Source organism: Nelusetta ayraudi, unplaced genomic scaffold (genome assembly GCF_046127955.1).
Source record: "Nelusetta ayraudi isolate G7.1 ecotype Tasmania unplaced genomic scaffold, CSIRO-AGI_Nayr_v1 ptg000093l, whole genome shotgun sequence".
NCBI lineage: Eukaryota > Metazoa > Chordata > Actinopteri > Tetraodontiformes > Monacanthidae > Nelusetta > Nelusetta ayraudi.
The window spans coordinates 177,501-203,243 of NW_027466143.1; the positions used below are offsets into that span (position 1 = coordinate 177,501).

Genomic DNA, 25,743 nt, shown 5'->3' on the forward strand with positions numbered 1-25,743 from the left:
AATGCAAGCATGCCTCTGTTTACCACACTGCTCCATTAGCCTGCTGCATTATCCACTCTCATAGTGTTTCAAGGCCCCCGTACTAGAGCCATCTTCACATCTTCATATTCCATCCCAGACTCACATGATACAGTCAGTCTGTCCGCTACATAATCCACAGTCATCATACAGTTATTGAGAGCTTCATTGGATATCCGTCAGTTGGCCTCCTACAGAAACACCAGGCTGGGGGTGCTGGGCAGGCGTCAGGGACTTCAGTCACTACACCAATGGTTCTGGTGTTCTGGTGGATCTTGTATGAGATCCATCAATGACTGCTGGGCCGCTCACTGCTCCCCCAGGGACTGAGTGCAATGCTGAGAACACCTTGCACTTGTCTAGCGGTGGTATTGCAGGTATTAGAGTAAGATCCTGCACCTCAAAGAGGTCAAGGTTATAGCAGGAGTCGATGAAGACAAGCAGTCCTGTTGCAATCATTTTCCAATGACAGAGTTCAGTCTTTTTGATGAAATAGTGGCACTCACACTCTGGCTCTGACAAAGATTGCAGAACAGTTCAAATTCCCCATGTACTCCTTGCTGTAGCAACACTTCTCCTCTCCACTGTCACTTGTCAGTGGTGGACGAAGCGCATAGGTTGTGTAGATGCTATATTGTGTTAGCCACTGTGCTGTAGGTTCATGTTAGTTTCCCATAGAAAACTGACTGCTGGGAACCGTGCAAGTGATTGATACAAGTGTGACATCAGAGAGCAGGTCACTCTCTGGATTTCCCCTGTATGGAGCAGCATAGCAACATAGCAACGGTGGCAGATTAAACAACAACAACAATAAGAGGAAGTGGGGACATTCCTAGAACTGGTTGACCCAACATGACCCAACCCAGTTGGACACATGACTGAAATATATCCCCTAATGTTCCGACAGTAGAACAATATAACACGCAGTACATTGTAATGAAAAGAAGAAGAAGAAGAGTTTGTCCTCCTGACTTTGGCTCCGTTGCAAACAATGGTTTGTAGTATCGGAAGAGGATCAATCCATCTCTATCCAGCAAAGCATAACATTTACACACACTTAACTGATTGTACATAAATGCACAAAAAAGCACGAACACGACCATGACAAAACACACACACACACACACACACACACACACACACACACACACACACACACCAAGGACACATCTGCCCTGCTAGAGACCCGGCGCAGGACACTGCCAGCTGGCTTGTAGTCAACTTCACCCTCTGGGATTGGTTCTCCCACAGGCCAAATATGGAAGTGATGTGTACCTCTGTCTAGTCCAATGGGACACGCACTCACTCACAGTCACATGCACGTTTGGAGCGTTAGCCTTATGTGGTCACAGGGTAGCCCGGCACGTTAAGTCAAAGGGACGCCAAGCAGCACGGCGACGGCCACTGTGACGATGACAGACGCAGCGAGTGAGCAGATGTCCAGCAGTCTGACTCTTGGATGGGAGGGATATCCCTCCCTGGTCCTTTTCCCCATGACAACAGAGTGGGTTCAAAGGTCACAGAAGCTATGATTAATCCAGTGGATCATCTGGAGACAGAGCGAGCGAGGCAGTGGGTGGAGGTAGGCATGTTGGAGAGAGAGAGAGAGAGAGAGAGGAGAGAGAGCCAGAGAGAGAGAGAGAGAGAGAAAGAAAGAGAGAGGAGAGAAAGAGAGAGAGAGAGAGAGAGAGAGAGAGAGAGGAGAGAGAGCCAGAGAGAGAGAGAGAGAGAGAAAGAAAGAGAGAGGAGAGAGAGAGAGAGAGAGAGAGAGAGAGCGCGGCTCGGCCCTCGGATGAAAAGGATCTGGGGGAGTGAGCGGCACACAGAGTGAGTCCTCCCGCAGCGTGCTCGTCATTGGCTTGGAGCAGAAATGAATTTATGTCCATGTTCTGAAGGTTTGCCCAAACCAAATAAACAGGTGCGAGGGTCCAGCTGGGACACAGCCTGATTGAAAACTACAGACCACGATCCTGACGACAGCCAAGAACATGACCGTTACGACCACAGCAAGCTATGGCAGCTGACAGCGAGCTGGCGACTGGCAGAGGGAGAGAACGCTGAGGGGTGGTCCGCCTCGCTTCCTGGACTTATTGATCAGCTATTGACTGATTGATTAATGAAACCCAGACATCACAGTCAGTGTTGCTCAACAGGGTCAGGCAAGGACCTGACCTGACTGAAGGTCTCTTAGTTGAAGGTGTCCATGGTAAGGACTTGACTGTAGCTGTTTCTATGTATGCAAACTCAACTCAAATGGTGCACTCATCCTATTGGAGGAGGCATTCTGACAAGCTGTCAAATCCACAACATGTGCTTGTCCAACACCAGCAAGTCTTCCATGAACTAAGACACCTCCAGACCTCGGTACATTGTAACATTTTAAATGGACTTCAGTTCTGTGGTGCGGTTCTTATCGTCAGGCCGCTCGCAGCGCTTTGCATTCCGTTCACAGACAGATTCATACGCTGCCATGCAGGCAGCCACCCTGCCCATCATCAGAAGGAGTTCATCATTCACACACCAGTGGCTCAGCCATCAGGAACTATTTCTGTTGCAGCGTCTTGCACAAGGACACGTGGACAGGAGGAAGCGGGAGGAAGCAGGAACCAAACTACCAGATGCGGCCCCTGAGTTGGACCTCATAAGGCGGAGCATGGACAGCTACACAAATAAGCCTTTACATTGCAAAACATGGCAATTCAATTGTATTACACCATTAGAAAATATACATATGTGACAGTCACAGTCACAGCCACAGAGGACTTGACCCATTTCAAGGTTGGCTCCCCTCTAAGCTCCCCTCTGGATGGAGACCTCTGATGGCCGACCGCTTGCTATTGACTTGTGGACATGTGCAATTTGAATTACAATATTTTAGCGCTGCATCTGACAGACGTGATCATGAGCCGCCATCATGCACCTGGAAACGCGGCCTGGCATTGAGGACCTTTGACCTTTGGCTGTGACCCTGAATGACAGATCCTTCAGAATCTTAGGATGGAACTCTCATGTTCTGACACTCCGTCAAGAAACAGGGATTGATCCTTTTATATGCTTCAACACAGTCAGATTGTCTGATAGCAAAGTAGTATTTGTATTGCTGTTTTGCATACTGTACACTATACCACATGACAAGATTACTTTCACAAGTCTTGACTTTGATTTCCAGACGTGTCCGATGCCCCCAAACCCTCTCCCGTTGGATGATCCAAGTCTGAGGTCCTACGGATTTTGCTGCCTCACCAGCAGGTTCTGGAGAACCTATCCGCTGCAACCATAAACTATTTTAGCACCGAGATCATCTCACCATTTGCACGAGTATCCGCTCTCCTGTAGGATGGATGGCCAAGGCCTCGTCGTAAAGGTTCTTGGCTTCGTCCAGCTGTCCCCGGAGCTCAGCCAGGCTGCCTCTCTGCAGCAACACCGAGTGGGAGCTGGGGAAGAGGGTGCTGGCCTCAGCTATGCAGAACTGAGCCTCCTTCAGTCGGCCATCTGACATAAAGAGCTCTCCTGGTGGGGAAGAGAAGAAAAGTTTAAAAGTCAGGATGAGAAGTAGGGGAACACTTCTAAAAGGTTGTCTTAATCCTGTTGTTACGGGGTTATAGTTATATATATATATATGTATAGAGATCACCCTGGTGTCAGTGGAGCAGGGTCTTGTTAAGACGTAAACTGACACACATACACACAGTGGGAGCGAGCAGCGCTTGGGAAGTCAGGAAAATCCTGCCTAAATATGGCCATGGCAAACCAAAGCTGCCTCCCTCCGTGCACGCCGCCGGGAGGACGAGGAGAAGCCGCGGATGCTCGTGCACACGCGCCTACAAGCATGCTTTCACCCAATCGCAGTCTGACACGGAGCTGACCACCGCGGCCCGCCCCCGATGCTGGGAAGGCCAGTGCGAGGACAGGATGCAGACGGAGGGAGCCGTCGCCCCAGGAAAGACCCTTGGCGGCGAAGACATCGAGCCAAAACGCATAGTGAGCTCGCTGCTGCTGGCTGCTGCATGAACCCGTGTGTCTATTTATTTGTGTGTGTGTGTGTGTGTGTGTGTGTGTTTGCTGGCGGATGTTTTATTTGTTTACCTGTGTCTCGCAGACTCGCAGATGGGAAACACGCAGTGCTTGATGAAAAAAAAGAGGCGTTCACACAGCCTCGGGATTCCTTTTCATAGCTCTGGCTTCAGGGGGAAGCATTGAGTGAATAATGCCACGCTGTTATGTAAGGCCATTTCCTGCAGCTCACCTGCGCTCTCAGAGAGCAGCAGGAAGGGAGAGGAAAGCATGCAGTCCATTTTGTAGGTTGTGTGCACCTCCATAAAGACCCCTGCGGTTGTTTTGGCTCATGAGAGAGGAAGTGGCCGATGAGGAAAAAGAATGCTGGGAAGAAACGAGTGTGTGTGTGTGTGTGTGTGTGTGTGTGTGTGTGTGTGTGTGTGTGTGTGTGTGTGTGTGTGTGTGCGTGTGTGTGTTTCTTGTGCGTGTGCGCGCACTGGGCCTGAAGTTGGGGAATACACCAGCGCTCTCTCAGAGAGCCTGTTCTATTTTCTCAGAAGAGTTCAGAGGTCGAATGTAGAAGACACCCGTCAGACGACAGCGGAGGCCGTGCGGGAAGTGACCCCTGCGACCTTTTCTACCCATCCCATCCTCTGCTGGAATGCTCTGGTATGCTCGTTGCATCGCCGCTCGCTCTCGGACTCCCCTCTCTGGTTCTCATGCCCCGTCCGGCCCGACCCGACGGGGCAGAGTCTCGTTTTAGCGGCGCTCTGCTCTCCTGCGAGCTCGCGCAGGCCTGCGGAGGTGGAAGCGACGGTAAAGTATGCATCGCTGCCACCCTGCCTGCCCCGTAATAGAAACAGTGGCCACGTGTACGCAGGTATGGCCCAGCCCGCCACATAAGCTATTCAGCCGGATCCAAATGGCTCCACTGCTGACTTGTTAAAACCGTCCCAGTCGCTCGTCGTGGGAGGAGACAATGAGGCGCGTGGCTGCGTCCATGGGAAATGGAAGCTGAGCTCACAAGAGGCTCACTGTGCTGCTGATGTGTTGTGTGCGCCTCTGAAACGCTGCTTGTGTTGCAACAAGAGGCTCCTCACATGGATGTGACCCCAAGTGAATTCCTCAGACGTGGCGAGAATGTGCGCCAGCGTTCCGGCGATGGCGTAAACAAGATCTTATTTCCTAGAGAGACGAGAATTCGGCCGATTGCGTAAGCTGGACGGCAGCCCGAGTCTCGTTGGGGAGGTGGGGGGGTGGGGGCGGATCGTGACGGTCCAAGGCCAGAGCGTCTTGACCGCCCTCCGGTGGTTGGCTGCAGTGTACGGAGACTTACAGACTCCTCTTCCTCCGTGTTAGCAGATGGGACTGAAAACCCTCTGGTTACATTCTGCCCAAGACGTTCTCTCGTATTTTAAGTCGCTCTTGCTATCAAAACGTTTTGTTCCGCGTTTTACAACTTAAAAAAAGTCACGTGACGCTCAAGTGGGTAGGGCCCTAGAGCGTCACGTGACTCGCCCTCTCCTGAACTGTGAGAGCTGTGATGTGGGCAGCACCAGCACCTTCCGGTTGGCAATGTTATCAATGATTGATTGATTGATTGATTGATTGATTGATTGATTGGTTGATTGATGGAGGAAAAGCTGGCAAGAGTGAGGCGATTTGACGTACCAGCCTGCAGCCATATGCGTTCCAGGGTGGTCCAGATGTACGTGGGTCCTTGGCGAGGGGTGGAGCTTAAGTCTGACACCTCGGAGAGCGCCGCCTCCAGGCGAGAAGCCGCCACCGACGACGGGCTCGGGGAACCTGTGAGGGGAAGCAAGATGTTGGCGCCTTCCCAGGTGAACACAACAGCAGATCTGATTCCAGGCAGCGCTGCAGAGCTCTAAAGAGTTGGAAATAATGTCCCGGACGTTGTTTTCATTTTGCATCAGAGGAGTGATATTTATATTTCCAGTGTGACTCTCAGCGGCTGTAAGGTAGAAGGAAGTGCAGCTGCAGCTCAGACCAGCGGAGGCGTCCTGGAAGTCCGGCAGCGTGAGGTGGAGGGACGGCTTCCTGGCAGCGGGGCTGACCTCTGACCTTTCAGCCACCGGTAGACTGCTGCTGTCATCGGTCTCACTGTGACACACATGCAGAGCACAATGATGACACCTGATAGAATGCGAGGGACCCTGTGACAGAGGCGAGCGCAGCGTCTGAACTCATTCACCAGAGAAGATAAACAGCGGAGCCTCCAAGGTCAGATGATCAGCTGTTCTGCTGTCTTATGAACCACAACGTCGCTTCAAATTGGGTTGTGTGCTTCTGATGCAGACAAACATTTTCCAGCGCACACAGAAAATGTTGTCATTAAGAATTCCAGTTGTTAATGACGGCAGTAATTGGGATCGAGTACAATTTCAAGGGCGTGTGAAAACTTTTTCCCAGCAGCGCTCAGTGAAATAGAGAAACTTTCCAGCGACTCCACTCGCTTCTAATTGGACTCTGTGGATTTTGGCTCTAACCCGCGGCCTCACGCAGTCACACTGAGCGTTACTGACAATCTAGACATCAGGAGCCGCCCACTTGATGAGACGCGACGCTCAGACTGAGGAGAGGAGAGCCATGGATGGAAGGACACCTAAAGTCTTGTTTTAATTTACTGTTTTTCCCCTCAGCATTGTGCTGTGGCAGGGATCCACTTCTGCTCTGTGAGAGTCTGCCAGCGATAGTGGCGCTAACATGCTGGAGAAGGCCAAAGGGGAAAAAGCGTAAGGTTATGGAGAGGAGTGAGGTAATTAGCGTGTTAGCTTGGTGTTCTATTAAATCACTGTGCAAAGCTTCAAAAGACAGCAATATTATATATAATATATACTATATTTTCCTCTATGAATTCCAGTAACATTCCAGCGCGATTATAAATCCATTTCTTTGACCACAGCTTCTTGCTTCACGACCACGCATGGAACTCGCTGATGGGCTGGGGTGAAGGGCTCAGGTGGTGCAACGGGCCCTGCGCTCACCTGGAGCGGCCGAGGTCGCTGCGGCTCTGCCACTCCTGCAGCATCTCCTCGCAGGTCTGCAGCGCTGCAGCCGGACCCAGCAGCGCCTCCTCCAGCTTGACCTTGGTGAAGAGCAGACTGGAAGCACAGAGACACAGCAGAAGGTCACCGTCTTCAGCTGCTCTGTGACTGCAGCTCATGGCTCAGGTAGAGAAACGCCTGCTGCAAACCTTGCTGTGCGCCGTTGACGTCGCACAGCGAAGCTTAGAGAAGCTGGAGGCCCAACAGCTACTGACTGACTCACTGAGTCACTGACTCACTGACTGACGCATGTGGACCGAGGCAGCGCGGAGATCGATAAACACAGAGAGGGAGGTGCAGACCTGTCATCAATAGCCAGCACTGAGTGTGTGTGTGTGTGTGTGTGTGTGTGTGTGTGTGTGTGTGTGTGCGTGCGTGCTGTGGTGCGCTGAGAGGCTGATGAGTGGAGACCAATCGAGTGCTTCCACTCAGCCCTTTAAGTTGAAGACAAGACTGGTTAAGTGATGTGGGAGTCTCTGATCAGTGTGTGTGCGTGTGTGTGTGTGTGTGTGTGTGTGTGTTTGTGTGTGAGTAATCGCCAGAAGCGGCTCTCAGAGGATGCAGTCTGTCATGGACATCAGTCATGCGTGAGTGTGAGGAGGAAGGGGGGATGAGGGAGACGGAGGAGGAGATGTGCATCTGACGCCCTCTTTACTGTCAACAGCCTGCTGAGAGTCCACCAGCCCCCCTGCCCACTGCTCCACCACCACTTTACCTTGGTGGTGGTGGTGGTGGGGGGGGGGGGTGGAGGAAAGGAGCAGGATGGAGGAGAGGAGGATGGATAGAAGGAGCAGGATGGAGGAGAGGAGGGTGGAGGAGAGGAGGATGGATAGAAGGAGCAGGATGAGCTCGGTCCCAGAGACGCTGCTGCTGCTGCTGCTGCTCGTTACCAACTTACGGTTGGTGGACTGCAAGGGGATGGGGGGGGGGTGTCTATCTGTGTGTGTGTGCACTTGGCGTGGAAAGAGGATGGAGGGATGCTGGAATAAAAGGGAAAAAGCTGAGTGCGTAGGAGGATGTTGTGATGTGAGAATAAATTCTGAAGGACGTGCTGATGGTGTGTGTGTGTGTGTGTGTGTGTGTGTGTGTGTGTGTGTGTGTGTGTGTGTGTGTGTGCCTGCCTGCCTAGCTAGTGGATTTGAGATTCCTAGCCAGGCAGGGCTGAGAATCCCTCCACACTGCTTTTGATTGGATGTTGAGTTCCATACTTTGGTTTCGGTTCTGGTATTTTTGATAGCAGATGTTCTGAACTTCAATCACAACACAAAGAAATGATCACCACATCACAAAACCTTGGGGAACACTGCAAGACAATAATAATGTTTGGACAGGATGGGAGCGCTGGGGGCGTTGCAGTTGACCAGCAGCCTGCAGTGCAGATGCACGACGGTGCAGATGCAGGACGGTGCAGTGCAGATGCAGGACATTGCAGTGCAGATGCAGGACGGTGCAGTGCAGATGCTGCTGATGCGGTTCAGAGACGTCCTGGTGTGTCCAGACAGGCCAGCAGGCTGCGCTGGGCTGGACCTGCACTGCCGTGCTGTGGCCTCTGCATCACTTTCCTATTTCCCAACCTTGAGGAAATATTCAAGTTGAATTCTGCCTGATCTGTAGAGCACCGCATCATCACAGAGGAGCAGCGAGAGAGAAGCTCAGAGGCAGCGAGAGCAGGAGGAGCCTGATGATGAAGAGCTCGGCTGGGGAACCCGACTCCGGCACTGAGGTTCTCTTCACGCCAGTCCTGCCTGAAGCCTCTGGAAGTCACATCTTCCAAAGTTCTGTTTCTGCTGCGCCTGCAGAGCCGCTCGGTACCAGCAGAGCTTCCTCTGGCCAAGCACAGCCCGGCTCTTCTGAGAGGACGCCTGTCACTGCACTCACACTCACAGCAGCGTGTGGTGAAGCCTTCAGACCATCCAGCTGACCATTTACAGTGACAAATATCAAAGGTTGTTATTGCATGGCAGTGGAATGTTGGCGTGGCAGAACCCGACGTGCATTCTGAGTACAGTATGAAAATAATAATGAGTAAAATCATAATAATAACAATAATAATAATAGTCCAATAGTATTTATTTATGAAATATGACATCATATAATATGGTTGAGTGTGTGAGTGTGTGACTGGTTGTGTGTCTCTATGTGTCCCTAATAAAGTGGCCACTGGTCCCACTGGTCCCACTGGTCCACCCTGCCTTCATCCCTACGGGAGAGGCTCCAGCAGGCTAGCGAGAGGCCAGCTAGCGAGAGGCTAGCTAGTGAGGAGCTAACTCTAGTGATGTGTGTGTGAAAGTCCTCCAGTCCAGTAACAGCCAGTGAATCTCCCAGGATGCACCAGTGCTTTTCTACAGTGTTACTCACTCTGCTGCTCCCCCACACATCACCGCCTGGATTCCACACACACACGCACACACACACACACACACACAGACACGCACACGCACACACAGTGCAGACGTGCCCACTTTACTTAGCAGAGCAAAACAGTGCACGGCGGGCATGCACGTCTTAAACACCAGCACATGCACGCAGGCACACGTGCACGCTCACGTGCACACGCGTCACGCACTTGCTCAACATTCCTTCAGATGAATGCAGAATCAAAGGCTGGGATTAATCATTCTCTTTAGTACAAGCTGAGTCCCTGATCACCCCCCCCCCCCAACACCCCCCCATGTTACACACACACACACACACACACACACACACACTCACACACACACACACACACACACACACACACACACACCCTCCTGCTATGCTCTCGCTAGCAGAATTCCCATTCCCAGTGAAATGTGTGTGTGTTTACTGGCTGATTAAAATTTCAAACAGGAGCAGCGAAGACCAAGACATGAAAAGGATGAGAGGAGGGAGGGATGGGGGAGGGAGGGAGGAAGGGGTGGATGGATGGACAGACAGGGGAGAGGAGGATTGAGGGAGAGCGGAGGAGAGAGAGAGGGAGAGAGAGGAGGGACTCGGCGAGCTGACAGTTTGCGCCGCAGAGAGGCAGCGGCTAACGAGACACACACACACACACACACACACACACACACACACACACACGCAAGATTGCGCTTCGCCTGCAACTTCGCCCACCCCCACAACACACACCCAGCAGTGTTTGTGTGTGTGTGTGTGTGTGTGTGTGTGTGTGTGTCCAGCTCACTGCTTTGATCAGAGACGCTCAGTGACGCCTCCAAAGCAACTGAGATCCAATGAGCTGCTGAGTTACTGAGAGAGAAAACACTGCTGCTGCTGCTGCTGCTGCTGCTGCTGCTGCTACTGCTGCTGCTGCTGCTACTGCTGCTGTTACTGCTGCTGCTGCTACTGCTGCTGCTGCTGTTACTGCTGCTGCTGCTGCTGCTCTGCTGCTGCTGCTGCTGCTACTGCTGCTGCTGCTGCTACTGCTGCTGTTACTGCTGCTGCTGCTACTGCTGCTGCTGCTGTTACTGCTGCTGCTGCTGCTGCTCTGCTGCTGCTGCTGCTGCTACTGCTGCTGCTGCTGTTACTGCTGCTGCTACTGCTGCTGCTGCTGTTACTGCTGCTGCTGCTGCTGCTGCTGCTGCTACTGCTGCTGCTGTTGCTGCTCTGCTGCTACTGCTGCTACTGCTGCTGCTGCTACTGCTGCTGCTGCTGCTGTTACTGCTGCTCTGCTGCTGCTGCTGCTGCTGCTGCTGCTACTGCTGCTCTGCTGCTGCTGCTGCTGCTCTGCTGCTGCTGCTGCTACTGCTGCTGCTGCTGCTGCTGCTGCTGCTACTGCTGCTACTGCTGCTGCTGCTACTGCTGCTGCTGCTGCTGTTACTGCTGCTCTGCTGCTGCTGCTGCTGCTGCTGCTGCTACTGCTGCTCTGCTGCTGCTGCTGCTGCTGCTGCTGCTGCTGCTGCTGCTGCTGTTACTGTTACCCCACACACACACACACACACACACACACCCTCTGTATTTCCTGACGATGCTCTACATACATTTGCTTGTAAACAAACACTGTGAACCAATGAGGTTTACTGCCTCTAATCTTGATGTATTGGTGTGGTTACTGCCATAGTTGGACCGCTAGTCAGTAGCTCTAATGCTTGACATGATGACATCAGAAGCCCCGCCCCTCGCCAGGTGCTGTGATGCTCTGAGGTTACATCACTACTACTACTACTAACCCTCACCCTGAGCTCGGGGAGAAGCGGGTGTGGGAGATGAATGAATGAAGGACAATAATCTGCTCATTGGCTGAGACTCACTACATGTCGTGCCTGAAGCTGCTGTTAAATAACATCACTTCACCGTCAACAGCCAGGCTCTCCACACAGCCACACAGCAGGATGGATGAAGGATGGATGAAGGATGGATGAAGGATGGATGAATCAGTGTCAGAAGAGAGGGATGACTGGCAGCTGACCCCCCCACCCCCCATCTCCTCCTCCTGCTCCACCCTGGTCACCACCAGCGCTCAGCGCCGCCTGCTCCACCCCCATGACCTCTTAGTTAGCGTGGCCATGGGGATTCCTGGCACAGGGAGCCACGTGATTGGCTGAGCTGGCAGAGGAGCTTTTAAATGGGTCAAAACAGTCAAGTATCTGGAGTGTGTGTGTGTGTGTGTGTGTGTGTGTGTGTGTGTGTGTGTGTGTGTGTGTGTGTGTGTGTGTGTGTGTGTGTGTGTGCCCTCTCATGCATGGAGGAAATGACAGATTCTCTCCTCCCATCATGCACTGGGCCGGCTGGGCACTTCACTCACTCTGCTGGCTGAATTACTGACTGTCTTTCCATCCTCCATCCATCCTCCATCCATCCACTGTCTCTCTCTCTCTCTCTCTCTCTCTCTCTCTCTCTCTCTCTCTCTCTCTCTCTCTCTCTCTCTCTCTCTCTCTCTCTCTCACAAACACATTTTCTATCAGTTTTTGCCTTTGTGTTGTTGTTTTTTCTTCTTCACCTCCCTGCTGATGTTCAGTTGGAGGCCCAGCTGCCCCAGCGGAACCACAGAACCAACACTGACCCCTAATGGCTGTATTAGGAAATGCTTCTCCTTCATCTTCTTCAGAAACTGCAATCTAGACTGGAACTTTCCAGGCAGTTGCTCCTCCTCTGTGTCCTGCTCCTCCTCCTGCCCCTCCCCCCCCCCCCCCCGCCGCCCCCCCCCCTCATGGTGTAGTCTTACTTGAGGTTGCTGGGGTGCTGGCTGAGGGCCAGCTGCAGGGTGTCCAGGCCGTGCTGCAGGTGTTTCTGGGCGCTCAGCAGGAGGCTCAGCAGGTGGAGGGAGTGCAGGTCGTCCCCACGGAGGGACAGCGCCACCTGCAGGGGCTCCATGGCCGCAGAAACCTGCCACACACAAAAAAACCCGCAGCAGCTTTTAATTGTTTAGTTTGTTTGTTTTTTTTTGGGGCGGGGGGGGGAGTTTGGAGGTTGTTGAGGACGGACCTGTCGCACCAGAGCCAACTGCAGAGCCAGGTACATGGCAATCTGAGCATCCTGGGGGTCCAAGGAGTGAGCCCTGGCAGAGAGAGAGAGAGAGAGAGAGAGAGAGACAGTGAGAGAGAGAGAGAGAGGGAGAGAGGGAGAGAGACAGTGAGAGGGAGAGAGAGAGAGAGCGGGACAGAGAGAGAGAGAGAGACAGTGAGAGAGAGAGAGAGGGAGAGAGACAGTGAGAGGGAGAGAGAGAGAGAGAGGGACAGAGAGAGGGAGAGTGAGAGAGAGAGAGAGAGACAGCGAGGGAGAGAGAGAGACAGTGAGAGAGGGAGAGAGAGAGAGAGGGAGAGAGAGAGAGAGAGGGAGAGAGAGACAGTGAGAGGGAGAGAGAGAAAGAGATGGCGAGAGAGAGACAGTGAGAGAGGGAGAGAGAGAGAGAGGGACAGAGAGAGAGAGAGGGAGAGAGAGAGGGAGAGAGAGGGAGAGAGAGCAAGACAGAGAGAGAGACAGTGAGAGAGGGACAGAGAGAGAGACAGGGAGAGAGGGAGAGAGGGCGTGGCTCTAAGTTTCACTCTACCAGGAACAAAGGTTGAGAGTGTCTTCAGTTGACGCCTCTATCGTGTGACCGCCTGCGTCTTTCAATCCTGACTCGTACGTCTGCTGAATGACTGTCGGCGTTCTTGGATGCATCACAATTTGCTCTCCAATTTTCCATATTTGGATTTGGGTTGGAGGATGGGAGCGTTTGGCTTGGTGCTAAAGATGTAGCAAAGTTGTCTACATTGTGATTGGCTCAGACCAGCAGCCTCCTGGGACCTACTTGCTCAGAGCTCGCAGTGCCTTCTTGTTGAACTGGTCACGAGCAGCTTTCAGAGTGGCTGTGGAGAAGACAGAAGAACAGAAGAACCTTCACTCACTGGAGAACCTCGGTCAACGTTCTAGCACACCAAAGCAAGAAGACCCGAGTCGCTGCCGTCGGCCTGTACGCTACTAAACAACGCGAGGTTGCTCAGATGTGGTACTGCTCAGTAAGTAGCATTAGCATCAGCGCTAGTGGGACTCAGTGGGAGGAAGTAGGCCGTTACATTGGTCAGTGGTCGCTGTGGTGAAAAGAACAACAAGAAAAAGGCCCTTTATGACCTCACCACTGGAGAAAACCAGTCAGTTCAGTTGGCTGGGAGAGTTATTGCAGAAGGTTGGAGGGACGCAGTCCAGGTGAAGAACACTGAGGTCAGAAGGTCCTCTGATATCATATGTATGGAGTACAGTATGAAATCTGAAATATTTCACCTCCTTGACATTTAAAAATGCAAAGTCTGTGGGTTCTGCTGCTCTGTGCTCTGGCAGCACCGGAGAACCAGCAGAGCCATGGAAGCACCTTCACTGTGAGATGTTGCCAGTGGTTGCTCCTCACCTTCAGAGGCCTGCAGGCTGTAGCAGAGCCCCAGAGCCAGGTAGGCCCGGGGCAGGAACTCCCCAGCTTCTTCACCCCTGGACACCACCGACTGAGACAGAGACACCGCCTGGTCCAGCTGACACACACACACACACACACACACACGGAGACACCATCAGACCATATTCTGCCCTCATGCAGCCAGACCTTCTCCTCAGTAGAAGGTCCAGCTGTGGCCAGTGCACTGGTTCCAGTGATGTTGACGGCAGCAACTGAAGCCTTCTACTGGAAGCTGACGTGGTGACTGAGAACCTTCAGAACCTTCAGAACCTTCAGAACCTCCTCCCAGGAGGAAAATCCAACCTCAGTGGGATTTCTGTGCCTTTGTGTTTGTGGCTTCTTCACAAACACAGCTCCTGACTTCTGAACCAGAATGATGTGTGTTGAGTTAAACCCCCCCCCATGACACCCGAGTGGTCGCCCTCGAGTGTCACTTTACGAGGGCGACCACACTTCCTGTTTCCCCAGGGCACTTCCTGTTTGGTCCCGGGGATCCAAAAACAAACCAAACTGCCTGAAAGCAGCTTTGCAGTTTGAGATCAGCCATCATTGCAGGGGGGTGGGGGGGGGGGTCGAGAAGAAACAATACGGGAGGTTTTAACCCCTGGTGTGTGTGTGTGTGTGTGTGTGTGTGTGTGTGTGGACCCTGCTGGCTGATGGCTGTCCCAGTTGTTGCTGCTCCACTGCTGTTGTGGCCTCAGTGTTCCATTGTGATTAAGGCTGTAAGCTCCTTAGTGTCTCTGCCTCCAGCTGACACACAGCTGTGCTCGCTCGCCCTCCCTCTCTCTCCTCCTAATCTCTGACCCCTTTCTCTCTCTCCCTCTAAGTCAGCCTTGCTCATCCTACCCCCCTCACCACTGTCCTCACCATCCTAAATACCGCAGCGACTGTTCTCCCCGTCTCCTCCATTACAAACAGCTGGGAGCTGCTCACACTCAGATACTGCTGCTGCTGCTGCTGCTGCTGCTGCTGCTGTTGTTGTTGCTGCTGTTGTTGTTGCTGCTGCTGCTGCTACTGCTGCTGCTTCTGCTGCTGCTGCTGCTGCTGCTGCTGCTGCTGCTGCTCATCTCAAACCTTCAAAATCGTTCACAGTTTTTCCCACTTGATTTTTCTACGACCCAGAGCTCTTTTGACTTGTAGTGGCCTCTTCTGCAACCTGAGGAATCTCTCTGATTGGTCAGGTGTTCCATCTGGAGGACACCTTGATGCTGTTGCATCACACTGTGTGCTCTTCATTCTGAGGGAGTTCCTGGTCAGACAGTACTGGATCTCTCATCAGAAGGTCCTTCACTTCCTTCCCAGGCTCTCAGGTGTTCATCAACATTTGCAGTTCAATGTTTCTATTATTAGAGCATCCTGTAGGTCCGTCGAACACTGCAACCACAGGGGTGTTGGTCTCCTATCTGTCTAGTGGACAGACACACACAGTGAAGGTGGAGACCACGGCCTTGCTGTCTGCAACCTGCTGCTTCTCTTTCGCTCCCTTTTGATGAGAGACGTTCTTTAGAAGAAGCTGCTGAAAGAAGAAGTCGTCACCGCGCTGTTCACAGGGACGGCGTCAAAGCCGCGGCTTCGCTTTGTCTGATCAGCCACAGCTTTTAAAAGCAGACCTCTGGAGAATAGCGGAGAGAAAAGCGTTGCCGTGTTTGTGTTGCTGCGTCGAATATCACACAACATCATCGTTGCTTGTTCAGGGCGCTCTAGATTCCTCCAGAACAAAATCTCTGCATGGAAACACCTGATATTGTGTTGATATTGTGTGGTGTTGATATTGTGTGGTGTTGATATTGTGTAGTGTTGATATTGTGTTGATATTGTGTGGTGTTGATATTGTGTTGATATTATGTGGTGTTGATATTGTGTTGATATTGTGTTGATATTGTGGTGCGTTGATATTGTGTTGATATTGTGTTGATATTGTGGTGCGTTGATATTGTGTTGATATTATGTGGTGTTGATATTGTGTTGATATTGTGTTGATATTGTGTGGTGTTGATATTGTGTTGATATTGTGTTGATATTGTGTGGTGTTGATATTGTGGTGTGTTGATATTGTGTTGATATTGTGGTGTGTTGATATTGTGGTGTGTTGATATTGTGTTGATATTGTGTTGATATTGTGGTGTGTTGCTGCGTCCAGAGTGATGACAGTGGTTGTTACCCAGTGCAGTTGACCGATGCAGACTTTAGCAGTCAATAGGGGCAAAGCAGGGTCCTCTGGTCTCATCCTGGCACACTCCTTAAATACCGACACAGCAGCAACTCCCTGGAACACACACACACACACACACACACACACACACACACAGTGTTGACAAAGTGTTCTTGTGGTGCCGCCTGCTGGTTTGACACAGACTGTTGAAAAGTGTCTCACACTGCAGGTGTCCTCACGCAGCCCTAATAGACCCATTTAGACACACAGTCACTTAATACATGTAGGCCAGTCATTAATGGACCACGTGCACGTGCACGAGCACACACACACACACACACACACACACACACCCCCGGCCGTCCCTGAATAGCCGAGGCTCTGACGACTCTCTCCTTCTAGGGAGCAGCTCTCTATTTCCAGCAGCCTCCATTCATCTGCTCTGTCACTTCATCCAACAACCCTCATCACTTCATCACCCCCCCCCCCCCCCCCCCCCCCCACAACACACACACATGCAAGCACGAGCGCCGAAACCCAGGAGCCAGTGCACGAGCCGTGCACGAGCCGTGCAACCCTCATGGTGGTTGGTTGACAGAAGCGGCTGCAGTTTGGCTCTAAAGAAGAAGCAGCAACATGTGACCTGCTTCTCTGGATGTGGGCGGGGCTTGGTGGGATCTTCATCAGAATCCTGGGACACAAGTCTCTGTCCAGACAGTCAAACCAGAGTCCAGATCCAGTGCAGTTGGTGGCAGCGTCCAGCCCACATCTCTGCTAGAACATCAACAACTCTCTGGGGCCCGGCTCGGCTCGGCTCGGCCCGGCTCGGCTCGGCCCGGCCCGGCTCGGTGTCTGTCTGAGGAGGGCGGTGCCTGCTCACCTTCCCGGCCGCCATGAGTGCCAGGCCCAGCTGCTGCCACAGGTGGAACTCACTGGAGGAGAACTGCATGGCTCGCTGCAGACACTGGGGGGCAGTAATGAGAAAGATTGGCTGGTTAGTTGTTTTGGGTCGGGGAGGCCGGCAGGTGTGTGTGTGTGTGTGTGTGTGTGGGGGGGGCGGGGGGGGGTGCCGGGGGGGCTGTCTAAACACCAGTTAAACCAGTGAAGTCCACTATTGTGAAACTATGATGAAACTGGAAGCAGCCGCTGCTACGTAACGTCGCTGACACCCCCCCACATACAAACCCCAGTTTGACCTCTGACCTCTGGATGTGAGGTCATCACGCTGACGGAGAAGAAGGACCTGCAGTCCCACACTGATGATGTCACTGCACCAAACCTTTCAGTGACATCAGTGACTTTCAGCCAGAGCTCAGTGTGGTCAGGGGTCAGCAACACCATGACCCCGTGGCCACCAGGTGGCGCCCCACCAAAAATTAGATTTTCTTCTGCTGCTCTTCTACGACTACCCCCCCCCCCCATCATGGTGGAGTGGAATGTGTGTGTGTGTGTGGGGGGGGGGGCAGACCTCAGACAGCATGGCATACTGCCCCCTCCTGGCCATGCCGATGGCTAGCAGGTCGTAGACGGAGGTGGCGTCCTGCACGCTGGCCTGCCGGGCCTCCAGCTGGTCTGGAAGACGACTGATGACTGCATTACCACTGGCCTGCACACAGAGAGCACAGTGAGGAGGAGCAGGAGGAGGAGGAGGAGGAGGAGGAGAAGCAGCAGGAGAAGCAGGAGGAGGAGAGGGAGCAGGAGGAGGAGGAGGAGGAGAGTAGGCATCATTGTTCTCACCATGGTCTCAGTGAGCAGCAGCAGCAGCACGGCCTCCTCCACCACGTCCTGAGGACAGAAGCAGCTGGGGGGCAGGAACAGGAAACAGAACTGAGTCAAGAAGGTTGTGCGCACTTCATGGACACACACACACACACACACACACACACACACACACACACACACACACACACACACACACACACACACACAGTGGGTGGGTGGAGGTGAGCAGGAGTGTCCAGTTTCAGTTTGAATTGCAGCAGCAGTAACACAAGATGGCTGCAGTCTCAGGTGTCACCTGGAGACGCACAACATGGAGACACTGAAGGCAACCAGAGGCCTGAAGGCGACCAGAGGTCTGAAGGCGACCAGAGGCCTGAAGGCAACCAGAGGTCTCCAACCTCACAGCCTCACTGTGCTAAAACAAGACCAGTTTGTCAACAACCAGTGAGCCAACAGCCAGTGATGCTGAAGCGATGCTGCTCCTCCTCTCAGGTTGAAGTCTCTCCTGCTGCTGGGCCACAGTGGCTTCTACAGTGTGCCAGAGGGGGTAGCGGAGCAGCAGCAGATGGATGGAGTGTTTTGGTGAGCCACCTCATTGGAGGAAACAATCTATCATGTGACACGTAGAAAACATGTTGCTGTCATGTCAATGGAAAATGAAGCACAGTTGCAACCAAATCAGTGTCTTTGAAGCCCCACGGGGGTGTTTAGCTCTTAGAAGCACCCAGAACCACCTAGAACCATCCAGAAGCACCCAGAACCACCAGGGTGTTCATCTCTTAGAAGCACCCCTATGTCTGGCACTGGGTGGTTGAGGAGAAAGCAGCTGAGGCTCTTTGATGAAGATGTTCCTTCACTTCTTTAAATCCTCTGTCACATCATTGGTTTTCCCTATTGTTCCCTTGAAGTGGTCTTGAGTGTGAGGCAGGACCTCCACAGGGAGCTTTTGTGTTGTGTTGAGTTTGATTGACATCAGCAACAACTTTCAGCTCCAGTCTGTCTCAGGTCCAGGACTGACGGGTCCTCACCTGTCGGTGCTGTAGCGCTGAGGGGGCTTGACGGTGGGGTAGATGGCGTCCTTGGAGGCAGCGGCCCCCTCCCTGTGGAGCCAAGCTGAGGGTGGCGGACCCAGCGGGGGCCAGTAGCTGTCCTCGCTCACAGAGCTCAGCAGCACCTCCGCCAGCTTCCTGGCTGCAGACTAGAGTCAAAGCACATCAGAAGGTTAGAGAAGAGCTCCTCCCCTTTCTCTCTAAAGGTCCAGTGGGTCACATCTGGAATTATGTTGGTATGAAGTTCACTGTCAGGTGGGCTTCTTTCAAACATGGCAGCTAACTAGGAGCCAGAGTCTGATTCAACTGTGGAGATTGTGATATGTATGAGAAGCAAACACCACAGGACTTTAACTGTACTCTGATGAGACACTTTGATGAATGTATTTATAGGCAGTGTGCTAATCAAGCTGCACCATTGAGTCACAACAATGCAGTCAGTGTTTGTTCTAGCTGCTAGCTGCTGTTAGCGCTGTTGTAGAAGCATCAATACATCTTTTACCTCTTCGATTAGTAGTAGTAGTAGTATTACTAGTAGTAGTAGGGTAGGTAGGAGTAGTGGTAGGTAGTGGTAGTAGTAGTAGGGGTAGTAGTAGTAGTAGTATTACTAGTAGTAGTAGGGTAGGTAGGAGTACTGGTGGTAGTAGTAGTAGTAGTAGTAGTAGTAGTGGTAGTAGTAGTAGGGGTAGTAGTAGTAGTAGTATTACTAGTAGTAGTAGGGTCGGTAGGAGTACTGGTGGTAGTAGTAGTAGTAGTAGTAAGGTACTGGATGGACTACCAGTCAAGAACCTTCTCTCAAAAACTGAACAGCAGTGGTATGGAGCTGCCAGCATGTGTGTGTGTGTGTGTGTGTGTGTGTGTGTGTGTAAGCTCACCCTCCGAAAGCTTTGAGACCCTCGTGACTCCACCACCCTGAGAACCCTGCGCAGCTGGTGAGCACCCTGCGCAAGATGACTAACACACACACACACACACACACACACACACACACACACACACACACACAGTAGGCGGTACAGTCAGTGCCCTGTATAGATTTAGAAGAGGAAACTGTGCTCTCATCCAACAGAACACTCAGAAGTCGCTGCCATGAATCAGAACCAAGCCTCGGTCGTCGGTGCTCAGTGCAGCCAATAGGATGCAGTGGCAGTGAGGAGACAGTGGAGGGAAAGCAGTGCAGTTTAGTGGCTGTCTGAGGATCAACCTCTTAACATGCAGAGCAAGGCACTGCTTTCAGAACCTCATGCTGGGTTTGGTGCTTTAATTTCACTTCACAGCGCCGCTCTGCTGGCCACAGTGCCACAACAACAGTGCCACCTGCTGGCAACACATACATACACGCATACTGACATACATACTATTATTATTATTATCATTATTATTATTATTATTATAATTATTGTTGTTGTTGTTGTTGTTGTTGTTGTTATCATTTGTATGGAGCTGCCTCTGCTGGACTTTCACAGTGAAACTATGTTTTTGCTCTTTAGAAGACCAGTTACAACTCACCCCCTGCGCAGCAGACAGAGGTAGGCGCTCTGCAGCGCCGCCTGCAGGAAGTAGCCCAGGTCCAGTTCTGCCGGAGGCACCAGGCTGAGTTTGGCCGTCTTGTTGTGAGGCGTCGACGGCGTCTGGAAAACAAAGCAGGTTGGAGCTGCTTGTTGCTCAGTGTCCCACCACACACACACACACACACACACACACTCTGGCTGTGGGTGTGCAGGTGGTGTGCAGGTGGTGTGCAGGTGGTGTGCAGGTGGTGTGCAGCTGGGGCACCTTGTCGAGCTCCTGCAGGAAGGACAGAGCAGCATCGCAGGCCCTCAGGAAGCACGACAGGCTCTCCTCCTCCCGCTCACACAGACGCACACGAGACACCGACGACAGCGACTGCTGGTCCAGGGACAGACCTGAGACACACACACACACACACACACACACACACACACACACACACAGAGAAAGTCAAACATTTGCATGTCAGTTTCAGGCTGACGGTGTTTGCTGGTGATTTCACTGCCAGCTGCAGCCAAACTTAGTTGCAGTTCGTTGACTCAAATCCAGTTCTCTTGCGTACAAACACGGATCTCGGCCGCCCCCTGGTGGATGGCAGAAGGATAGGTCATTCATAATGAACTTAACTTGTGTTTTTCTAATTTGGAGCGGCTGAGGTTGAGTTGCAATGTTGCTGTGAGTGAGTCTCACTGTCTTCCAGCTGCAACTCACTGATTGCTTCACTGTGCACTGCACCTTTGACAGACGCACACGTTGGTTTAGTTCACCTGACTGACTTTGTTGGGGGCGGAGACGAAACCCGAGTGTGGTCACGCACGAAGAAGCAACGTTCAAATGAATGTCGCACACATGAACATTTTTATATGACACTGTTATATAATATACAGCACTGCCCGGCATTTCTTCAGTTGTTCACTGCAATACAAGCTGCACACTTTTTTTGTTGCATATTTGATTGTAGAGGAAGTCAGACGTTAGGGTTCAGAGGCCTTAATTAAAACAAAAAAAACATTTGTATATACACACATGTACATGTACACACATGTATATAAATAGATGGCCATTAGTGATTTCTTGAGCTGCTCTCCTGACCCTCAGCAGTGGGGCGGAGGTGAGCAGGGCTCCAGATGCAGCGCTGTCAGCTCTCCGTCCTCTGATTGGTCCAGATAGATGCAGTGAGCAGGAGTGTGTGTGTGTAGACTGCAGGACAGACAGCCGCCTCCGAGCGGACGCCGGGGCTAATCAAATAATCACACAGCCGACTGCACCCCCACAGTCACATACACAACCACGGGAAGGAGCTCCAAACTTCCCAGAGGTTTTCCATCTGGCAGGCAGCAGCCGCTTCCAGCTGCACCACCGCACTGGACACACTGCAGTCTGAGGAATCAACGTTTCACACCGTGGAATAAAGTGGAATCAGAAGGCTCCTCTGCTCACCAGGCAGTCTGGTGGCCTCATCCTGAACATCTTGAACAGCATGATTTGAATGCATCATGGACGCGACCTTTCCCTCACAAGCTGCTGCTGCTGCTGCTGCTGCTGCTGCTGCTGCTGCTGCTGCTGCTGCACACTGCCCGGTTGTTCCTGCGACAGCACACACGAGGCTGTGACAGTGACTTATTTCCTCCATGTGACTCACAGTCACCAGGTTTTTTAAGGCCTGTGTGTGAATCAAACTGGAGTCAATGCGTCTGCCAAGTGCACAGTGTTCCTTCCAGTCACTGCCACAGGTGTCGGACTTCAAGCATCCACTGCAGCGGAGAGCAACATCAAGTCTGCTTGTGTGTCGCTGGTGTCGCTGAGGGTTCACTTAATAGGGTTGGGGTCAGGGTTTGGATCAGGGTCAGGGTTAGGGTCAGGGACAGGGTTAGGGTCAGGGTTGGGGTTTGAGTTTGGGTCAGGGTCAGGGACAGGGTCAGGGTCAGGGTTTGGGTTTGGGTTGGGTTCATTTAAAAAGCTCACAAGAGTAAAGTGGACAAAGTGAATGAAAACCTCTCACTGCCTTGGAGAAGCAGAGCCGGTCCACCTGCTCTGCTGCAGTGTGGTACTGTGTCATCAATGTGTGAGTACTGTTTAACGACTTCTTCGGGCCTCACAAACTACCTGTCATGTGCTCTTCATAAACAGCTTGTGAACTGCAGGGCAATGTGAGTAGTTGTTAGGTAGTTGTGTTATTACAGCAGAGGAGCAACGCAACAACAAATGACAATAATCACACGCGACACCATAATGACATGAGATGATAGTGAGTGGAAGAGGTGCTCGCAGCAACAACACTCACTTCAGCCAAACTACAATCAGTGCACAATCACACTTCCTGTCTCCAGAATAAAAGAGTGCAGTTTGAAAGAAGCGGCTGCAGCTCCCAGCCGAGCTTCCTGGGTGGAGGTGGAGGTGGTGGAGGTGGTGCTGTGACCTTTGCATGTTCACCCTAACCCTCCAAGGGTTCTCTCTCTCTATCTCTCTATCGCTCTCTCTCTGGCTCCTCCCACAACACCTGACGGTCCAACCACACGGAGGTTTGAGTGGCCTCACACGGGCTCATGAGCGTTTGTCTGTGTGTGCAAAGTGTTTCCTTGGTGCCAAGGTGCAGCTGCCTTTGACTTATCACCACTCTGTGGGGTTGATAAGCTGCCACACACACACAGGTTGACCCAGTAGAACAGCACCAGGCTGTGCAGGTAGAGACCACCAGCCAACCACAGTGCGCCTTTGAGCAAAGATGTTTTCACCATCAGTCACTGACTTTGATTGATTGATTGATTGACTGATTGATTGACTGACTTTGATTGATTGACTGACTGACTGACTGACTGATTGATTGATTGACTTTGATTGATTGACTGACTGACTGACTGACTGACTGACTGATTGATTGATTGATTGATTGATTGACTGACTGACTGACTGACTGACTGATTGATTGATTGATTGATTGACTGACTGACTGACTGACTGACTGACTGACTGACTGATTGATTGATTGATTGATTGATTGACTGACTGACTGACTGACTGACTGACTGATTGATTGATTGACTGATTGACTGACTGACTGACTGACTGACTGACTGACTGCAGCTCACCTCCCAGACTCAGGCTTGGAACTGCTCTCTACGAGTGTTCCTCTGCCCCACCAGACGGAACACGGCAGTCACCTGGCCGACCTCCCAGCATCATTGAAGCTCATCAGACGTGGACTCTGTTCAATGATGCATGAGGCGCCTCAGCTCCATCCAATGAGCGGAGCTGTGCTAATTGTGCCGCTGCTGTTGCATTCTTCCATGACTGCAGCTTGGAAACACAAAGCGGAAGTTCTGTCCACGCTGCCCGGGAGCTCAGATTGAGATGATATCATTACGGCTACGTCACTGTTGGCTTTGCTTTGACTAATGTGGGTTCATTATAACCTGACAGAAAGAAGACTCCAGCTTTTCCTCTGTCCCTGTCAGGACCTTTCCACCACTCAGCCAATCAGCACACATGCAGTTCATCCACTGCAGTCGACCCCAGTATATATTCTTATAGACTCGGCCCTGGTGAAGCTGCCAGCCTTCTGACCCTGACCTGGAGAACCTGCCTCCCGTCCACCAGTCTCTCAACCTTCCCTGACCAGAACCTCGGTAACCAGACCGTCTTCCGTACCCCACCACAAGCACCTGCCTGCGCCCCCTACTGGCCCGCGTCTGCCAGTTTTAGCGCCACCGGCTGGGTTCCAGTTGTGTGGTTAGCTCTGAGCGAGCTAGCCTGCTGCGGCTTCCAAACCTCTGCCACTGCAAAGCAACAACAGTGTCTACAAACTGCCCACTTGCCATCACGTGGGTTTCTGTGCCAAGCGTGACCCAGATGTTTACTACCTTTAATGACGAAGGCCTCCGCCAGCAGGCGCAGATGGTAGGTGGGCTGGTCGTCTCTGGTCAGTTCCTCCAGGCCCACCCTGGCACACATTCCCTGGGCGTCCCGGTAGCGGCCCTGCACATAGTGCACTTTGGCCATCAGCAGCAAGGCCTCGTTCAGGTACCTGGGCTGGAAGGAAGCCGCAAAATAAAGTCAGGATGAAGTAGTTCAACCTCTGCTGATGCAAACTGCACTTTCACATAAGCTTCAATACAATAACAGAACCACCTAGCCTAGCCTAGCCTAGCCTAGCGGAAGCCCCGGTGGACTCACTGTGAGACGTCCTCGGCTCAGGATGGTGTTCAGGTGACTCTTGGCCCGGCAAAGTCCAGGCTGCGTCTTGTCCAGCAGAGGTGTGGCGCTCCTCAACAAGTCCATGTTCTCCTGCAGGCACTCCTCCAGCAGCACCTCGGCCATCGCCAGCGTCCCATAGTCATCTACAGTGAGTGGCATGAGGGAGACGCAGTTCAAGAAAAACAACAACAGCAACAGCAGCGAGCCTGCAGTTTGCTGCTCTGTGGATCGGAGGCCATTTGTTTGCACTGTGTCCTATAGAAGCAGTGTCTCCCACCAACCCGGGCCTGGCTGGAGGAACTCCACTTCCCAGTCCGTGCTTCCCCTTGAAGGTCCAGTGTGTAGAATGCGGCCTGATTTATGATCTTTATATTGGTAAAAGCTTAACAGTGTCCATAAATACATCAAGATTTCACCCGCACTCATATAATAAAATAACACCGTAACCATTTAATGCTTGGCTGAGACGCAGGCTGGCTGGTGGAAACCACTGTACGGGCACCATGATAGCGGCCACCTCCGCCCTTATTTACTCTGCTCAGGGTGGAGGTGGAGACACAGGAGGCTGAGAATGAGAATGACAGGTGTTTGCTTTCCCAGGCCTGCACTGCACAGTGCACAGCAAGCTATGGTGTCAGGGGTCGACAGGAAGCCACAAACCACCTGAGCAAGTTCACACACACACACACACACACACCGAGTCATACCCAGTTCACCGTCCATCCTTGGTGCGTTTACAGACCGCAGTAAACAACACGCACGGCGACACGAAGCGCCACTTAACTTTGTCGGCACACACACACACACACACACACACACACACACACACACACCGCAACTGTGAGGAGTTTCCGAGTTTCTCTTTCTTACTTTCTTTCTTTCTTTAAGAGAGCAGAGTTGAAAAGCGTGGGGAAATACTTCTACCAAGCTTTTCAGGTGTGCGTGTGCGTGTGTGTGTGTGTGTGTGAGCGAGCGAGCGCTCACCGTCCTCGTGGAATCGCGCTGCAGTCATCTGGTCGATGATGGCCGGGATCTTGTCCCACTGACTCTCGGCCCGGTACCGCTCCAGCTCGGCGTCCAGGCGGACCTGGGTGAAGGAGATCCGGGAAGCCATCGGCGCCTTGTCCCGGTGCGGAGCGTAGTCCCCGGACACGATGGGAGTAACTGCGGACTGGGGCAGGGAATAAA

General features: G+C 52.3%; 1 protein-coding gene across 1 annotated transcript in view; it reads right to left on the reverse strand.

Moving 5' to 3' along the window:
• The window catches only part of ttc7a (tetratricopeptide repeat domain 7A), a 32,630-nt gene extending 6,887 nt beyond the window's left edge, over positions 1–25,743 (reverse strand). Inside the window, exons 1-19 of the mRNA XM_076047316.1 lie at positions 25,540–25,743; positions 24,535–24,698; positions 24,222–24,390; positions 20,626–20,756; positions 20,359–20,480; positions 19,725–19,803; positions 18,829–18,998; positions 17,816–17,879; positions 17,547–17,684; positions 16,959–17,042; positions 16,088–16,192; positions 13,885–14,002; positions 13,291–13,348; positions 12,483–12,555; positions 12,223–12,383; positions 7,020–7,136; positions 6,023–6,135; positions 5,686–5,820; positions 3,326–3,528 (exon numbers count right to left, since the gene is read on the reverse strand). Coding sequence (XP_075903431.1) covers positions 3,326–3,528; positions 5,686–5,820; positions 6,023–6,135; positions 7,020–7,136; positions 12,223–12,383; positions 12,483–12,555; positions 13,291–13,348; positions 13,885–14,002; positions 16,088–16,192; positions 16,959–17,042; positions 17,547–17,684; positions 17,816–17,879; positions 18,829–18,998; positions 19,725–19,803; positions 20,359–20,480; positions 20,626–20,756; positions 24,222–24,390; positions 24,535–24,698; positions 25,540–25,669 — 2,334 coding nt within the window. The 5' untranslated portion in view covers positions 25,670–25,743. The remainder of the gene's footprint in view (positions 1–3,325; positions 3,529–5,685; positions 5,821–6,022; positions 6,136–7,019; positions 7,137–12,222; positions 12,384–12,482; positions 12,556–13,290; positions 13,349–13,884; positions 14,003–16,087; positions 16,193–16,958; positions 17,043–17,546; positions 17,685–17,815; positions 17,880–18,828; positions 18,999–19,724; positions 19,804–20,358; positions 20,481–20,625; positions 20,757–24,221; positions 24,391–24,534; positions 24,699–25,539) is intronic.